Raw genomic sequence first — 16751 nt, 5'->3', positions numbered from 1 at the left:
CGGTTTTAGACCAAACTTTTCCACAGAAATGGCAAATTGCTATTTTGTTGAAAATATTAAGTGTAATCTGGATAATGGTAATGTTGTGGGTGCAGTGTTCCTTGACCTAAAAAAGGCTTTTGACACTGTCAGCCATGACATACTTCTTTCCGAGTTGATAAAATTTGACTTTTCAAAGCAGGCAGTTGATTGGTTTGAGTCTCATCTTCACAAAAGAGAGCAGTGTGTGAGGGTTGATAAAGAAAAGTCGTCCATGTTGGAAAACAGAATGAGTTTTCCCCAAGGATCTGTTCTTGTCCCATTGCTGTTTAGTTTGTTTATAAATGATTTGCCTGCCAGTTGTCCAAAAGCTAACTGCCAACTTTGTGCAGATGATGCAGTTATACACGTACCAGCTAAGTCACCTGGCGAGGCAGCAGACACCTTAACGCAGGGGTAGGCAACTCCAGGCCTCGAGTGCCGGTGTCCTGGAGGTTTTAGATGTGTCCATGATCCATCACAGCTGATTTAAAGGGCTAAATGACTCCTCAGCATTTCTTGAAGTTCTCCAGAGGCCTGGTAATGAACTAATCATTTGATTCAGGTGTGTTAACCCAGGGTGCGATCTAAAACCTGCAGGACACCGGCCCTCGAGGCCTGGAGTTGCCTACCCCTGCCTTAACGGCACATCTAAATGATGTCTAACAATGGCTGGAACATAATCATCTTGTATTGAATTAAGTTTCTCTGTCATTTTTCATATTGTATGACAGTTTGGACCCAAGCAGCACCATCTACACTTCAGCCTGTGGTGTCCTTATATAACCAATCTTTAAAAATAATGGATAAAATAAAATGTATCTGTTTTGATTGTAAGCCCAACAAAGGACAATTGTTGAAAATTATCAATAGCTATAAACGTATGTGTGTTACATCAGTTTCATGTTTTGTACTTGGACTATGTTAAACTGCACTGTCCCTTTAAAATAAATAAATTCAAATTGCTTTAAACACAGATCCTAAGGATAAAACTCATCGGGAGACCTTGACCCCACAAATCATGTCAACACACCCAACTGTACAGTGTTAAAAAACTATGGCTGGTTTCCTTCTTTATAACAGCTGTGGGAGGTTTCCTGTATCGCACTCATCTGGATGATGGTGTTGGGAATTACTTCTCTTTGGTTGCCAGATGTTGAGATGCAGAGTTTTAGCAGATCAGTGTCTGCTGGGCTCAGCTCCACCAAACTGGACCTCTCAACTGTGCTAGCACTGTTGGGGCCTTTTGCGCGCGCGCGCACGCACACACACGCACGCACACACACACACACACACACACACACACACACACACACACACACACACACACACACACACACACACACACACACACACACACACACCTGGTACTTTATATCTTAATGTTTAGTCTTCTAATCCAAAAACAAAGGCTCCCATTAGCTTGGCCACATTTACTTTAAATGAATCCAAACCAAAACAACAAAATTCATCAGTCCATTGAAGGCGTCTAATCTTGTGGTGTCAGAAAAGATGCTACTGTGTTTGGTGAGCATAAAATTATTTACAAAGTAAAAACCTAAGCAGATGTTTGACACTAGTAACGCAGGGTTAAAAATGGTCCAAAGCATTATTAAAACCTGGAAGGATGCAGTGAACCATCACATGCCAGAATCTTCAGTAAACATGATCACTTAAACGTTTGAGGAAAATCAGACGACAACAAATCAACAGTAGAACTCACAGCTCTGTCTCAAAGTGAAAACAAAAGCATTTTCACACATAATGTGACAAAGAATGGCTAATGATAAAAAAAAAAATAGCTTCGACTTGTCAGGGAGCATAAAGACTGAACTCTGGAGTAATTCAGAAGGGTCACCAGGTCTGATGATTTACTCTCTTCCAGAGTGATGGGCATCCTTGGATAAGAAGAAGAAACACTGATGAAGTGATGCATCTATCACAGCTAGTAAGATATCAGTTTTTTTACACAGTGACTGGCCACCAGTCGACAGAGTAACCGTAGCCCTGCTGACAATCTTTCAGACGCGCTGGAGAAACTTGAAGCAGTGATCTGACCCCTGCTATTATCAATACAAGCTCTCAGTGAAAAATGAAAGAAACACTGGACAGAATTAAATATTGTGACATTGCATGGGCTTATTTAAACAATGCCAACATGAATGCATGCCAATAAAATATCAATGCTTTTTTTTCTGGCCCAGCAGTGTATACGGCTTATGATAAAGCTCTGAGCCCTCACAGTGGACCTTTTAAACAGCATAAACATCAGTGTTTGCAGCAGAATTCAGAAGCTCCACATGATAGGACAAATGTCCTGCAGTTCATTGTTGGTCACTAATCACTCTCAGGTATTGAGCTGACTCATAAATTTAGAGTTTTGGAAACAAACATAAAAAATGCTCGATCGGTTTGGTGCATGCAACATGAAAAGGTTTCTCTGTCGTCCTCATTACTTTGCATCTGAAAAGGCAACCTCGCGCTCCCCGTGTGAAATCCACTGATATGGAGAACTTCTCTGGAAAAGTGTGTGTGAATCTTGGCCCTCTTATCGCCAAGATGAGGCCGAGTGAATGAAGAGCAACAAGTGTGTATGTGTGAGGATGTGTGCGTTCATTTGTGTGTCTTCGAGTCCAAGCTCAATGAACACAAACTAATCTGACCTGAATGTCTCATGCACACACACACACACACACACACACACACACACACACACAGAAAACCAGGAGCACAATGTTGGTTTTGTTCTGTGGGAAAACTGATGAGGAAAGGAGTTAAGAGGAGGAGGGGAATACCGTTGCCATGGCTACAAGGACGGGGTCCCCGATGGAGAGCTGGGTTGACTCTCACTGGAAACAAATACATGCACACACACACACACACACACACACACACACTGGTGGGACCACCTTGTACTGCAGACAGGAAACTGTGAGGCCTGCTTCTTTGTCGATTGGTATAAAAGTAGTTACACACACACACACACACACACACACTTCACACTATGAAAGAGAAGTTTTGCCCACTTGTCGACAAGTAGCTCAGAGAAAAAAAATGGAGGGAGGGTCTGCGGAGAGAGGAATGGATGGATGCAGAGAAGGAGAAATGAGGATAAGGTTAGACTTAGTTGGGAGTTTTTATCAGTGCGATCACGTCACAACCAAATGACCAAATGACCAGCGTTTTCCTTTTTTCCCTTTCAGCTTCTTTTCTTCTGCTTTTTTTGTCCGTCTGCTTTTGAATCGCTGAGAAAACGGAGCTCCACACTGCTTTTTCTCTCCTCTAAACTGTCACTTACCCACCAAAATACAACCCTGAATGGTAAGAGAGTTGCTGGCGTGATGCAACCATACATTCCTCGGGAGGCCGTGCTGGAGGGATTCGACATGCTTCAAACTAAGAGCTTTGTTGAATGTCCATCCATCATACAATAATTTATAAAATGAACTTCATGTTCAAACTAGAGCTGGAACCCATAATCTCGCAAGGAAAGTGTTTATTTAGGACAATGAGCATAGACGTCTATAAAACTGTCTGCAACCAGGGGAGTCGCCCTCTGCTGGCCATCACAGAGAATGCAGGGTTAAGGATAGAAAGCAAGTTTAAGGCACTTCCTCGTTGGCTTCATTTTTCCAACCCAGATGTTTTATGTTGTCTGCTCTCTTAACACAGGAATTTTCTACATAAGACATTTAGGAATGTATCTGCTCTAATGGGAAAGCTAGCGTTAGCTGTCATTAGTCCACTGAAAGTCAAGTGAGTGACTTTCAGTTAGTTTCGATCATTCAAAACTAAAGTAAAAAAGAGAGAAAAATAAAGATGTTTAACTTCTTAGTTTGCCATTGACAGCAGCTATTTACCAGTAAAATTCCCTTTATTGCCCTCTTATTAAACAGTAAGTGGCGTCACCTAGTGGCAGTAGAGGGTACTACAACAAACCTACAAAACATCTTCTGGCAGTTGCACCATTTCACATTTTTCCTCTGGATTAATCATTAATGTCTTTTTAAACCATTAATCACCTTAACTGCTATAAATCTCCGATACCTCCAGTATGTCAGCCCTGTAATGTGTTGGGAATTATAATGAGTGTTGACCACAAGTCATTTATTTTATCGTGGGAACTGTCTCAGTGTACAAATACAGCAGCGGATACATTTCACATCAGTTGTGCCAACATCTGCTGTCTGACTGCTGTTTTCGGTTGTTTCTCTGTGGTCTGCAGCCTCAGAGCAGCTCACAGCCTTCAGCCTCACTGCAATCATGCTTGTCATAGAGCAGCTGAACTGCTGAGCTCAGCTGCTGCTGCTCAAGTGACAAATTAGTCTGAATTTGACCCGAAAGCTGACCTAACACACACACACACACACACACACACACACACACACACACACACACACACACACACACTCTTCAGACACATAAACTGACATGACACACTGCCCCCTGCTGTCTCATCAGTAATACTGCAGCTCAATTTCACATCGATTTTCCATCAGATATACTGGTTTCTTCCAACATGTCACAGACAATACTGCTCCCTGATTGGCTCAGTCAGTTCTGAATTTGACAGTTTGTTTATAGTCTGAAGCTCTCAGTCAACTGTGTAGTAAAAGTTTTTTAATTTTACAGTCACGCCGTATTTTGTACCTGTTTAGGCTAATAAATAATTACAAAATAAAGAAAAAAGTAATGCTCCCCTTAAAGCTCGATATTTAATTACCTTCGCTCAGACAATGTCTGATTGTACTGTGAGCAAACTCAAGGCAGACCTAGAGGATTACTTACTCTATGGATACTTATTTATAGTTGGATCTATCCATCTATCCATCTACCTACAAACAAATATAATAAAATGTGGTTAAAAAAAAAAGAAGTAATGTATCACTTTTCGCCATAGTTTTTAATTAGTATCATACACAAGCATGTTTCTATTAAAACACATTATATCAACTTAATTAACCAATAATGTACAAACAGGTTCAAAATGACAGGCTGTCTCACTGTGATCATCCTGCATGTGCAAACTGACACACAAAACAACAGAATCAGCAGCATGAGCACAAAGAATCCAGTCAGCATCAGAGCAGAGTCTAAGACGCTTCGCGTTTTGTTCTTTAGAGTCGGCTTCACTTAAAACCAAAAACCAAAACCTTAGGGCATCGCTGAATTTTAGTTTACTTTGTTTTGGTATGTTTCTCTTTCTTGAAGGTTACAATGTTAACTCTTAAAGTGGTTGAAGTGGTGTGAACGCTGTTTCACTTATAATAAATCAATAAGTTGCAAAAAAAATGTAAAATTATAAACCTGATGAAAAGGATTTGCAGTACTGGGTGCACACGTATCTGCAGTAATTTTTGAAAGATTAACAAAAAGCTTGGTTTGAAAAGTGCAACACTGTTACTATTTACATGTTTTAGGGTGTGGATTTTTCAGGTTTTTGCTGCTGATTTATGCAAAAATCTTGACAGCTTTCTGAACGCAAGCGCACAGGATGACCATGAAACATTTTACAACACATCCTGCACAATTGTTTTGCACATGCAGGATCACTGGTCTTCACTAGATTATCTGCCATATATATAAAAAAAAAACCCCAAAAAAGCAAAAATCAGGTCAAACTTTCTATCCCAGTGACCATATTCCAGTGTATTCACCTGTAGGAAAAGCACTGCAAGCTTTGTGTGATTCTCCTCAGTCATAAAAACACAATATTTAAGCACATGTCAATACTTTATTGCACTGTTTTACCTTCATCTCCCCTTGTGCACTTGCATTACTTTTCTGACGGTAATACTCAAGTTGACACACTGGATTAAGGCCATTTTATGGTAAAGTTACACCAGAATATGCATTTACATCATCAGGTCCCACAGATATATAATTCCTGTCCTTAGCATGCAAACAGAAGAGGCCAGAGCCAATCAGAGCAGACCTGCAGGGGGATTTCAAGTTTCACACATTCAGAATAACAAGGACAAAAAAGAACCAACAGCTGTTGTTGAATGGTGCTGATCTGCCTTAATGGACTCTTGGCAGGCTGGTAAACTAGTCAAAGTGGCTGGTGAATGTCAGAGTTTACGAGCCGAGGTGGAACTGAAACTATGAATCTCCACTGTTCAGGTATAGACTGTCCATTTTCCCAAATAAAAAGTAAAAGACGGAGAGACTCTACTGTAAATTCCCCTCTGCAGATAAGTCTGTCTGATGGCTCCAATAACTAAACCAAAAAAAAAGGAAGAAAAGACTTTGCTGGCTTGATAGATCTCGAGTGGACAAAGTCAGAAACTGTTGTCTGGTTCAGAAAACACCAGAACCTGAAACCTGGAGCAGCTGGAGAGCAAACAGAGCTTTCTGAGGCTGAGGGAGATTCAGTTTTCTCTTTTCTAGCGCTGGTTGTGCTTACTAGTTGGTTGGTTATGAAAATGCTGCACCTACTGGGGCTGCCAGCTCACGAACACAGCTCCTTCAGATCGCTGGCTCTGGGCGGTTGTTAAGAAATAAGCAGCTTTTCACTGTCGGGATAAAGAAGGCCAAACTGCAGATTTAGCGATACCACTGATAATAATATCTGTATAACTTTAACCTCACATTCTTCTAAGTTTTGCACGGAGTTGCTCGGATTTCAACTTCAAAGGGCTGCACTGTCTCAAGCCTCCAGTGCGGAGCGCTTAGCTAATTTTCTCAGGGCTTTTGAACAGAGTTGCTAAAAACTAGAGTTCAGTCGTAGTTTTTTGGCGTGGGAGCATGCATCTTGCACCCTCTGACATTCAATCTCGATTTCCTGAGTCGGCATTTTTAAGAGTTCAGTGTCATACGTCTACCAAGCAAACCTCTCGGAAGCATACATGATCCGTGATCTGTGGAGTTCCTTGGAAGCACAATCTTTTATTGTTGGAACTTCCATTCTAGAGATTTTCAGCTGGGCCAACAGCATTCTTAACAATCACCATTTAAGGTGATATTTAAGACTGTAAATTGAATATTTTGAATTAAAACTGATGTTTTCGATGAATCAAGCACTTTTAAGAGAACCACTTGACCTCCTGTGACTGCACTGCTACGAGAGGTGTTGAGATTAGTTTGTGTTGTTGGTTGTAGGCAGGGTATCTAAAAAAAAGGTTTGGCTGGATTTCCAAGAAAATGTTAGCAAAGTGGGCTGTTTGAATCCTGTTTTTTTTTTTCCAATTTCAACAATATTTACCGATCTATATGTTTGTGTCACAGGAACACAGGCATTACCTAAAATCTTAAGGCAGACTAACCTTATTTGTCGCGACAGTGTAAAGCAGTCTGACCACATTTAAGCAAAGCAACCAAATTACAGAACAAACACGTAATGCTTCTTCCTTTTCCTGTCTGATTGGCTGCTGCCAGGACCAGGATGTCATGTGATCCAACAGGAGTTGACCAAAATGAAATCCAAATGAGACAAACGGGTGACGTGGCATGGCTAAACAATGTTAATGTTAAGGGTGTTCCAGTGCTACGTTATGGAAACCATTTTGGGAGAGAGACCTTCCAACCACCTTCTGTGACCTGACATAATTATATGATAACTTGTCAACACTGTGCCTCGACACCTAAAGGTTCAACATTAGCCTGCAGGTCAAGTCCAGCTAACTGAGCACCAACTGAACATATAAATATAAATTACACAAATAAGAGTAAAGTGATATCTGTGTAGCATCATTTTGATACCAGCAACACCCAAAAGAAAGTCCTCTTGTTGTTTTCAATATATACACAAACGTTTGCTGTAGAGAGTTTATGTAGACGCTCACGGCTCCCAAGTGTCAAAAGAAACGACGTGTGCATTTATGTGTGCATGATTTGTAGAAAACGCATCCATTTCAAGACTTAATATGCAAAACTATGACCAAAAAGACACAAATATAACTATGCAGGTAAATGTGAAAGACTCATTTCCAAAACGTGTGATCCAAACTGGGAAATAAAGAGTAAACTGAATTTTTAACTTTCTTAACCAGGTCCTGATTTTAGTTCATTTGTATAATGACTTAATTCTAATTATGAACACGATATTAAAAAAGTGAACAGGAATATTGTTTGGATTTTAAAATAATAAAAACTGGCAATTATGTCCAGTTTCTGGTGAAAACTTTAGTTCTTTCCAATTTCAGTTCAATTCTGTTTATGTTCATTCGATGGAATTTGATCATTTTCAGACCTTTCTGTGCACAAAATGACAAATCATTTTTAATCCATATTTGCAGTCAGATGAACAAATACGGGCGATACTCATGATGCCATCTTGTGGTGATTACAAATAACACGTTGTCAAATCTGATGTGAGGTATTAATAAGGTGAATAAATATGTGTATAAAAACTTGTAAATTGATCAGCTTCAAAATAAAAATCTGATACGTGAGGGTTTCTCCAAGTCAAGCAAACTACACGGTTTCATTTTGGCCAACATGATGTGATAGCTGGATGTAATCACATGACCCCCGCTGTCCAATCAGCAGACATTTCAGAGCAGTAAACACTAGTCTAGTTAGACAACCATATTTGACTTATGAAGTAAAAAAAAAACGACAATAAAAAAAAAAAAAGAAGCAAAAAAACAAATAGAAAATAAAAAGCTTATTACAGAGATATGAACATAAACACTTCTTCAGTTAAAGTACCATTTCCTTAAGTCTGGACAGATCAGGTTATGTCACAATAAGATTATTAACATTATTCTCATTATTAATATCTTACAAAAAACAAAATTAACAGTGCAATAAAAAGGTATTTAACTCCTCACTCCGCAAGAGAGAGAGAGAGGAGACGGCGAGGGGCGGGGCCTGGTGACAAGGAAGGACAGAACGAAGGTAACATCCAAAAGAAAAGAAAGGGAACAGAGAGGGAATACAGTGGAGAAGCAGTTTGCAACAGACGAAGGAGGAAGAAGAGGAGGTTCTCAGGATTATACGAAGGATGGAAGATATGGAGGTAGAACGGGAAAATGGGAGAAAGACGAGAAGAAATAAATGATTTGTGGTGATGGCATTTGGAGGGGGCTGAAAAGGCTCATGGGAAATCTTTAGGAAAGATGCACACAACAGCCGCTCATTAACCAGCTAATAATGCTTAACATGTGTCTTTATGGCCATTAATCAAAAATAACAGCTTCTCCTGATCATTAAGACTAAAAATGGCTGAAAAACATTTGATCGTTTAAAATCAGGTAATGATGGCGGCTGTTGTGCGAATCTGTAAAGATGCACAGATACCACTTTTCCTGCTGTCAGTCGTCTTTTACCATGCAATCATGCACAGTACTTACAGGTTTTAATGTGTCTGCCTTCATACATGAACAATACAGGTCGGTTCTCTACATAATGCTTCTTTGAATAATGCTTTGAAGAACCAGAAATGGACCATCTAGATCCTTCTGCAGATGCAGGCAAGCAGCCCAAAGTTTGCTTATTGAAACAAAATGGTTGTTTGTTTGGGCCATTTTGGGCTTGTGCTGATTTTGGCTGCATCAGTGCACACGGGGAAATTCTGTAGCCGTGGCTTTGCTTTGGTTTCTTATGTGTTCAACCTGCTATGATACTTCATCAAAAAAAAAAAGAGGTATCAGTGCATCCAAAGGTGTAGAGGGATCAGGTAACTGGGGTTAGGCGGTATTAAGAGGGGTAGATGACAGAGAGGATAGCTGGGGGGTATTGGGGTAGGTGGGCTTGGCCTGTACTGTTGGGAATGTGTCATTTCTCAGGAACTCCTCTTAGTCCTGGAGTGTTGGATCAACCACTGAAGAGTGATGTCTGCAGAGAGAGATGTGACGTCAGCATTGCATAGAGGCGCGTGAACAGAAATCAGAGAAGAAAAGAAAGTAAAGAGCAACTTTCAGTTTTAGCTCTTGGCTTGAAGCTCGTTTCTTTAACATGTTTTATATGTGTAAACACTAATTGAAAACCGTGTACCCTTCAGGCTGGCCATGATGTAAGCTCAGACTGTTGATGGCTCAGCTCTTCTAAGCTGACACATCTCATATACAGAGTGAGCTGGTTAAGCTGCTCCAGCCGGCCCACAGCTGCTCATCTGCAAGCCACTTTACATCCCCAGTTCTTCCATTCAGGCCGTTGCCAGAAAGGGTGTGGATGTCCCATAAATGAGCCATACTGGTAAAAATAAATGACTGTGGATGGGACCATCAACCTTCTTTTGATTATAATGGTGTTTAATCTGAAGTTAAAGGGGGCAAACTTTGTACTGAATATGGTAATGTGCAAATATATATTATATTTGATTATAATATATTGGAGTCTTTGAACGCCTACAGCCTGAAGTCACCAGTCGCTTTCTTCCTACATGTGTTTTCTTTTGTTGTTCTGACTCCACCTTAGCCTGATAAACAGACTCATCATCAACTCCTATATCATTTACAAAATGAGTAAGAAATAATTGGTTTCATGATACTTCTCAGCACTTGATGTTTCGTAGTTAATAACTGAGATGTAAAAACTTGTGTCAGACATATTACAGGGATGCTAATGGGACTGTGAGAAATAAGGTCCCCAATGTGCTTTCATAAGAAGTCAAAGCTTTCTTTTTCTCACATTCACACAGTTGAGATGGGCTCCAGTGGCCCCGCGACCCTGAACTGGATAAACGTGAGAGAAGGGATTGATGGATGGATAAAATAAATATGAAGATCTATAATCAATATATTATATTCATTAATACTGACAGTTTTTCTATTCTTTTTTGGTAATAACTGTCTATACAAACTCTTTCATAGTGCTTTTTTTCAATAGCCCGACAGCACTATGAAAGTAACTGCAACATCCTTTGATGTCCACATAAATTCTTGTTAAATGATTAATGAAATTTACTCGTTCATTTAAAGTGACAAAATCAAAACATTTTTTAACAGCTTACCATCACAACCTATTGTTTCTGTGGTTTACGCATGCATAGCACGTGTCTTAATGGAAACCAAAGTTAAGGATCTGCTATCTGTGTTCTGAACAAACCTCTTGTCTCTGTGGTCTCATTAATGTTTCTCAGGGATTTCACTGCGTCCAGAGACAAAAGTTATCAGCCAAACACGCGTACACGTGTTTGTGCAATTTAACAGACACTGAGTGTTTTGCTGGTTGACTTTTAGGTTTATGCTGGTTTTAACTTATTTGCCAGAAACTTCAATTTGGCATGGAAATGTAATGATGTGTTTGTTTTGTTTCCACAAAGTAACAAAACTGTTCTGAACATAACTTTAGGGCTAATGCACAAAGAACATACATTTTTTTATATTTATGAGCATGTGTGTGTGTTTGTGTTGTACCAATGTTGTCTTTCTCTTTGCAGGAGATGGAGTAGCAGCAGATCTCTCTGTCCTGGATTGCCGACAGGTTCCTGATAAGAAACAAACACAAAGAAAAATGTATTCCACTCAGAAGGATTTTGAATTTAACTTCGTTTTTTGAGCTAGAATTCATCAAATATTGATGTATGGAAGTGTACAGAAATAGAAAAAAATATGTGACGTCAAAAGGTTGTTTTGCCTTGAGAAAAAAATGTTTGCTCACTGGATGTTTTTTAGGCATTCAGTGAAAAAGTTAATTTTGGACACTGAGTGTGATGATACTACAGCCAATGCACCAAACGACTCCACAGGGGAACATCAGGTCTGAGTCAGAAGTGAGACTCAGCGTGTTGGCGTGGACTTACATCCTCTCTATGAGCTCCTTCTCATCCAAAGCTCCTGGTAGGTCTCTCTTATTCCCCAGAACCAAAACCTGGAGACGCAGGTGAAACAAAAATCAGCTGAACATATTGCAATATTTAGTTTTACTTGTTAAATGGCAGCTGTAAACAGCAGACTACCTGCGTAAATAAGGAAAAGGCCTGAGCTTGATCTAAGTCAAACAGTTAAGTCTGGTTATTTCTTAAATGTGCTCTCCCCTCATTTCCTCTAGTGGCTTGATAACTGCTCTTCTGTCTGTTTAACTTCTGCTAGGTTCAGCTGGTTCCCATTTCATGTTGTGCATCAATGTCATGTGTCGCTATCAGCTTTGTGTTTGTGTAAGTCAGTGGGAAAGCTCGGCTCTGCTTGGGTCAGTTGGGTTTGTTGTTCTTACAGGAATCCCCTGCAGCTGCGGTTTGTCCAGCAGGTTGTGGAGTTCATTCTTGGAGGCTTCAATCTTCTCTGGGTCTGCTGCATCCACCATGTAACTGCAACAGGAAAAAACAAAAAGCAAGACAAAATTAAGTGGGAAGGTCGAGGGCTGAAAAATAGTCAACACAATATTGGGAGAAAAATTCTTGTTCCTCTAAGGTCCACTAGAGGAAAATCAAGGTCCAGAAAGAATAATTAGGAGCTTCAACTGATTCCAATGTCTGAAATGAGCCTCTTGACCATGTTTTGTTGTTTGTGCCTATAGCAGCCCTTAATGAAATTATTTGACATATATCATGACTTGATGTGAAGTTAAGAGTCTAAAAATCTGTTCAGCAGTAATTCTATTATTTCAATGATCTGCTAATAATACAGGACAGCGGGCATCTCAGGTATCTTTGTGTTAAATGTGACAGTTTATGTATTGCTTGCATTATCTGTTAACTAAGAACTCCATCGTCTCATCTAAACACGGTCACTAAAACACTCCAAAATGACAAAGGACTAATTGCTAAGACTGTCCATGGTTAATATACAGTATATGGAAAACCTGTGTAAAAAGTCATCAACTTGACAAATAAAATTTGCTTAACTTCACATTTTAAGATATCAAGGTTGATGAAAATGTTTGGGAGCCTTTCAGTATCACTGTTACTGCATCTCAGCTGCATTTGCAAACCAACGTTGGTGCTTCTTGTTACATAAATCTGACCCACATTCACTGCAGCGCTGTCACATCTCAACAACACAACTGGGTTAATATGAGAATCCTGCATTTCTAAAGATCAGTTTCAAGGGTTTTTCTAACATGTGTTCATTAATCTGACCACTCATACCCACAGCAGTTTTACAGCTCAGGGCTTGCACTTTTTATTTTTACATTTAGGTTCTATAGTCAGGAATATCTCAGTTAATGAAACCAGGACTTACACGATAGCGCTGACTCCTCGACAGTAACGCTCCCACATGCTCCTGAACCGAGGCTGACCGCCGATATCCCACAGCTACAAACACAAGGAAGAAGAAACTAAGTGAGAACTACAAATTTAATATAAACTACAAATTAAAAGGCAAAAGAAATAATATTGATAAAAAAGTAAAAATAATACCAATATCATTATTTTTGTTAAAATTGCTGTTTTTAAAGGGTTACTGGAATAGCTGAGACACATATAGTGTATAATGCTAAGTACCAGAATGATTGCTATGATTTATAAATTGAGGACTTCAGTCCAAACTTCAGTCAGGAGAAGAACTGAGATCATTCATCCAGGTTAGTTATTAATATACTGCAACAACATGGGAACAGAGCAGCTGCGAGAGAATTCAACATTAATGAATCAATGTTACGGAAGTGGAGGAAGCGCAGTTTTTGGCTTTCCCCATATTTCAAAAGTGCTTCATCTCTTTGCTATGACTGTCGCCCGCCATAATTTGCAGATGATAATGGTTGTAGCCGCTGCGATGCTTTCAACCAAAACAGGCGCAGCTTGATGACATCATCAACATGTGCTATCGCAATAGAGCGATATAGTCAAAATCTCTATCGTTGGCCAAATTTATATCGTTTCTATCATATATCGTTTATATCGTATATAGTTTATATCGCCCACCCCTATCCCCCCCCAACACAAACAACAAAAATCCCCAGCTGTTTTGTATCCCTTATAATGCTAAATACATGTTTTATGGATTATTGTTTCAAATTAATTTGAAAAAAAAAAAAAAAAAAGAATCCACAAAGCACACATGACAAAGGCAGCAAACGGAGCTATCGACCTTGATGGTGACGTTGCCTTTAGTGATCTTCCTCATGTTGAATCCGACTGTGGGAATCATGTCTTCACTGAACTGACCAGACTGAAAAACACAAAGAAACGTACAGTTATACAAAGACTATATCATAAAAGGTGCAGAGAGTAACTCTGACATCATCCACTGGCTGGTAAAGTTCATTTGGAAAGTTTAGCTACTCACTTTGTGTGAATCAACCGTTCAGATAACCACAATATAAATAAGACTTTTGGAAAAGACAAAAACAATATTGAGTTCTCACTAAAATAAAACATACAGGAAGTATCCTAAGTGTTACTTTTGTATTTTAACACTTACTTTGAACCTATATATATGAAAAATAAGGATATCCACAGCTCAGAGCCAGCTACAGCAGCATGGCCATTATAAAGTTTAATCATTTTCATTGTTATGAAAACACCATTGAAGCTTGATTTTTGTTTTGATATGTTTTCAGTTATAGTTTCGTAGAAAGAAAATCTGAATCTGCAAAATATCAGCAGGTCACAGAAAAGTCTGAAATCATGAAGACCAAAAAGTTGGCTTCCAAAAAGTTGAACCCCCCCCCCCCCAAACAAACAAACTTAGCTAACACTAAACCTAAACAAAAACTACAGTGAAACTACATAGAACATCTATAAATTGTAAATATAAACTTAACAGAAGATTGTTCTCTTGGTTTTTTTAAGGGAAAGACAAGCATTTATGGGAAAAAAGCATATTTTATAAAGCATCTTCAGACTCAAAGATAATAGAAGTGAAAACATGTGCAGATCTAATATCGGTCACACAGAAAACTGATGGTGAATCAATAAAAGAATATGAGCCATAAGAATAATCAATAATGGTGTCAAAACCAATAAAAGACAACCAAGGAAACCTCACTGAGTTAAGGACAATATATGTTAGTGGGTCACTCAATCATTAACTATGTTACTGGGCAGCACAGGAGGCTTATGAGGTATGACAGGGGGGTGGCTAGTGTGTGATAGGGTAGGTCAGTGACATGAGCTGGGCAGGGTCGGGTCGGGTTGGGCTGTTGGGGGGGGGGGGCGCCCATCATCACTAGACATGAAAGTCTCAACAGCGGCCCTGATAACAGGGCTAAGCATGACAGTCCAGTCCCAAAGGGTGGCCTTCACTTCTGTCCAAAGCCCACCGGTGCAAATGTAAAAGCAGTTGTCATAAATTATCGCTCGATCATGGGCTTCATGCGAAGCCTTAGCAGCTTCTATCACCGGGGGGGCATGAAGTCGGGCTGCAGCTCTGTGCAGAAACTGATTTAACAACCACCTTATCGACTCCTGTTGGAGACACGCTGACCTCACCGCTGCAGGACAACAATGGATGCAACCAGATGCTAACTGACAGCTGGCACATCTGCTAGCAGTTAAAAATTAGCCTTACCGCTATCACATTAACGAAGGTCGTCTTCCCCGAGTACTGCAGCCCAACTAGGGTCAGCTCCATCTCCTCCTTCCAGAAGAGCGCCTTGAACCAGTCCAGCAGCTTGTTGATAAGGGCTATCATCTTTGTCTTCTGCTCCTAATGCTAATGCTAGCTGCGACTGATGCTGCTACGTCTTGATGGCTATGCTAGCTTGTTAGCTGGCTGGCTAACGCCCCGACAGTTCTGGTGTTTTGGAGGCTGACAGTCACTATGACAACCGCGGACGGCACCGGGAGAACCAAACACACCGGTAGGCTTAGCATGTACCGGGGCACGGGTTTAATCAATCGGTGTTTTCAGCCTCGGACGTCTGCTGTGGTGTTTACTAGCTACGCCTTTTACTCACGGCTATGTCAAATACGAAAGTAACGCAGCTCATCACATCCGGTGTGGCACCCTTCAAAATAAAACAGTACACAAAAAACGTATGTTCAAACCTTATATTAAACAAACGTTTAGCGTGGGCACGTATACATGTATACAAGAAGGTCTCTACAGTAAATAAAATTAAAGCTGTTTTAGTCTACAGTTTTAATTTTCATTAGGTACGTTTAAATTGTTAGTTAACGTGTTGGGGAGGGGGGGGGGTTTAGGGGCTGCTTCCTGTTTGGGTGGGGCTGATACATGAAGAAGAAAGCAAAGCAAAGAGGAGTCAGACGTATGTATGAGTGAAACACTGCCCTCCTTCGGCTGTTCACGCTAAAAAAAAATACAAAGTTTTTTTTCCTTTTTTCTGGTTTAAACTTCATAATAACAGAAGTTTATCATGTTAGAAAAACACACATTCTCATTTTAAAAAAGTTTGCTTTGCTATATAATTATTTAACTTGGAGCACTTTCTTTAAATGAATTCATAAAGGACTGACTCGGGAATGGCACCAGGGCCACCACTAGGGGACACCGTGAGGTGCGTCATTCGTGAAACACATTTGGCAGTAAAGGGAAGTAAATATTGTAATATCTTATCAATGACGAATAACGAGTCATTTCAGATCAAATTTTAAGGCACATCTCTAGAAATGACGTTCTGCAAACCAGATATATGTATTTTGACCTTTTACATCCCCTCTATAAAGAAGACTGTCGGCTGCTCTCTGCCCTCCCAGCAGGGCTTGTACACCTTTGCTGCCTCGCGAAGGCCAAAAATGTTTAGAAGGACCCCTCGCATCCTCGATTTAACCTGTTTCATCTCTTGCCCTCTGGCAGCTGCTACGGGGCCATCTAATTAAGGACAACAGGTTTCAACAATTTTTTTTTAATCTAAGATGTATAACAATGATGGGCCTCAGCAGACATCGATGATCCGTGTCTCTCTCTTCTTCTGACCTACCTCTCTGTCAGCTTCTCTCGTCC

At 40.0% G+C, this 16751-nt stretch overlaps 1 protein-coding gene across 1 annotated transcript; it reads right to left on the bottom strand.

Annotated features, from left to right (window-relative positions):
- Positions 1-4902: 4902 nt before the first annotated feature.
- LOC120728065 (ADP-ribosylation factor-like protein 8A) lies at positions 4903-15775 on the bottom strand. Its single transcript, XM_040022746.1, has 7 exons — positions 15357-15775; positions 13935-14015; positions 13086-13159; positions 12118-12211; positions 11708-11775; positions 11322-11392; positions 4903-9798 (listed from the first exon to the last, which is right to left on the bottom strand). The coding sequence occupies exons 1-7, from the start codon at positions 15477-15479 to the stop codon at positions 9746-9748; spliced, it is 564 nt and encodes a 187-aa protein (XP_039878680.1). The 5' UTR covers positions 15480-15775; the 3' UTR covers positions 4903-9745.
- Positions 15776-16751: the final 976 nt, after the last annotated feature.

The sequence above is a fragment of the Simochromis diagramma genome, unplaced genomic scaffold, assembly GCF_900408965.1.
Source record: "Simochromis diagramma unplaced genomic scaffold, fSimDia1.1 OVJJ01000308.1, whole genome shotgun sequence".
NCBI lineage: Eukaryota > Metazoa > Chordata > Actinopteri > Cichliformes > Cichlidae > Simochromis > Simochromis diagramma.
This window is presented reverse-complemented; position numbering and strand designations above follow the sequence as displayed.

Bases quoted from the DNA above. Each gene is read 5' to 3' on its own strand.
- LOC120728065 (XM_040022746.1), bottom strand. From the start codon at position 15,479: ATGATAGCCCTTATCAACAAGCTGCTGGACTGGTTCAAGGCGCTCTTC. The intron at 14,016-15,356 runs GTAAGGCTAATT...TGTGTTTTTCAG, and splicing joins CCTTCGTTAATGTGATAGCG to TCTGGTCAGTTCAGTGAAGA. The intron at 11,393-11,707 runs GTAAGTCCACGC...GTTTCTTATCAG, and splicing joins AAGGAGCTCATAGAGAGGAT to GAACCTGTCGGCAATCCAGG.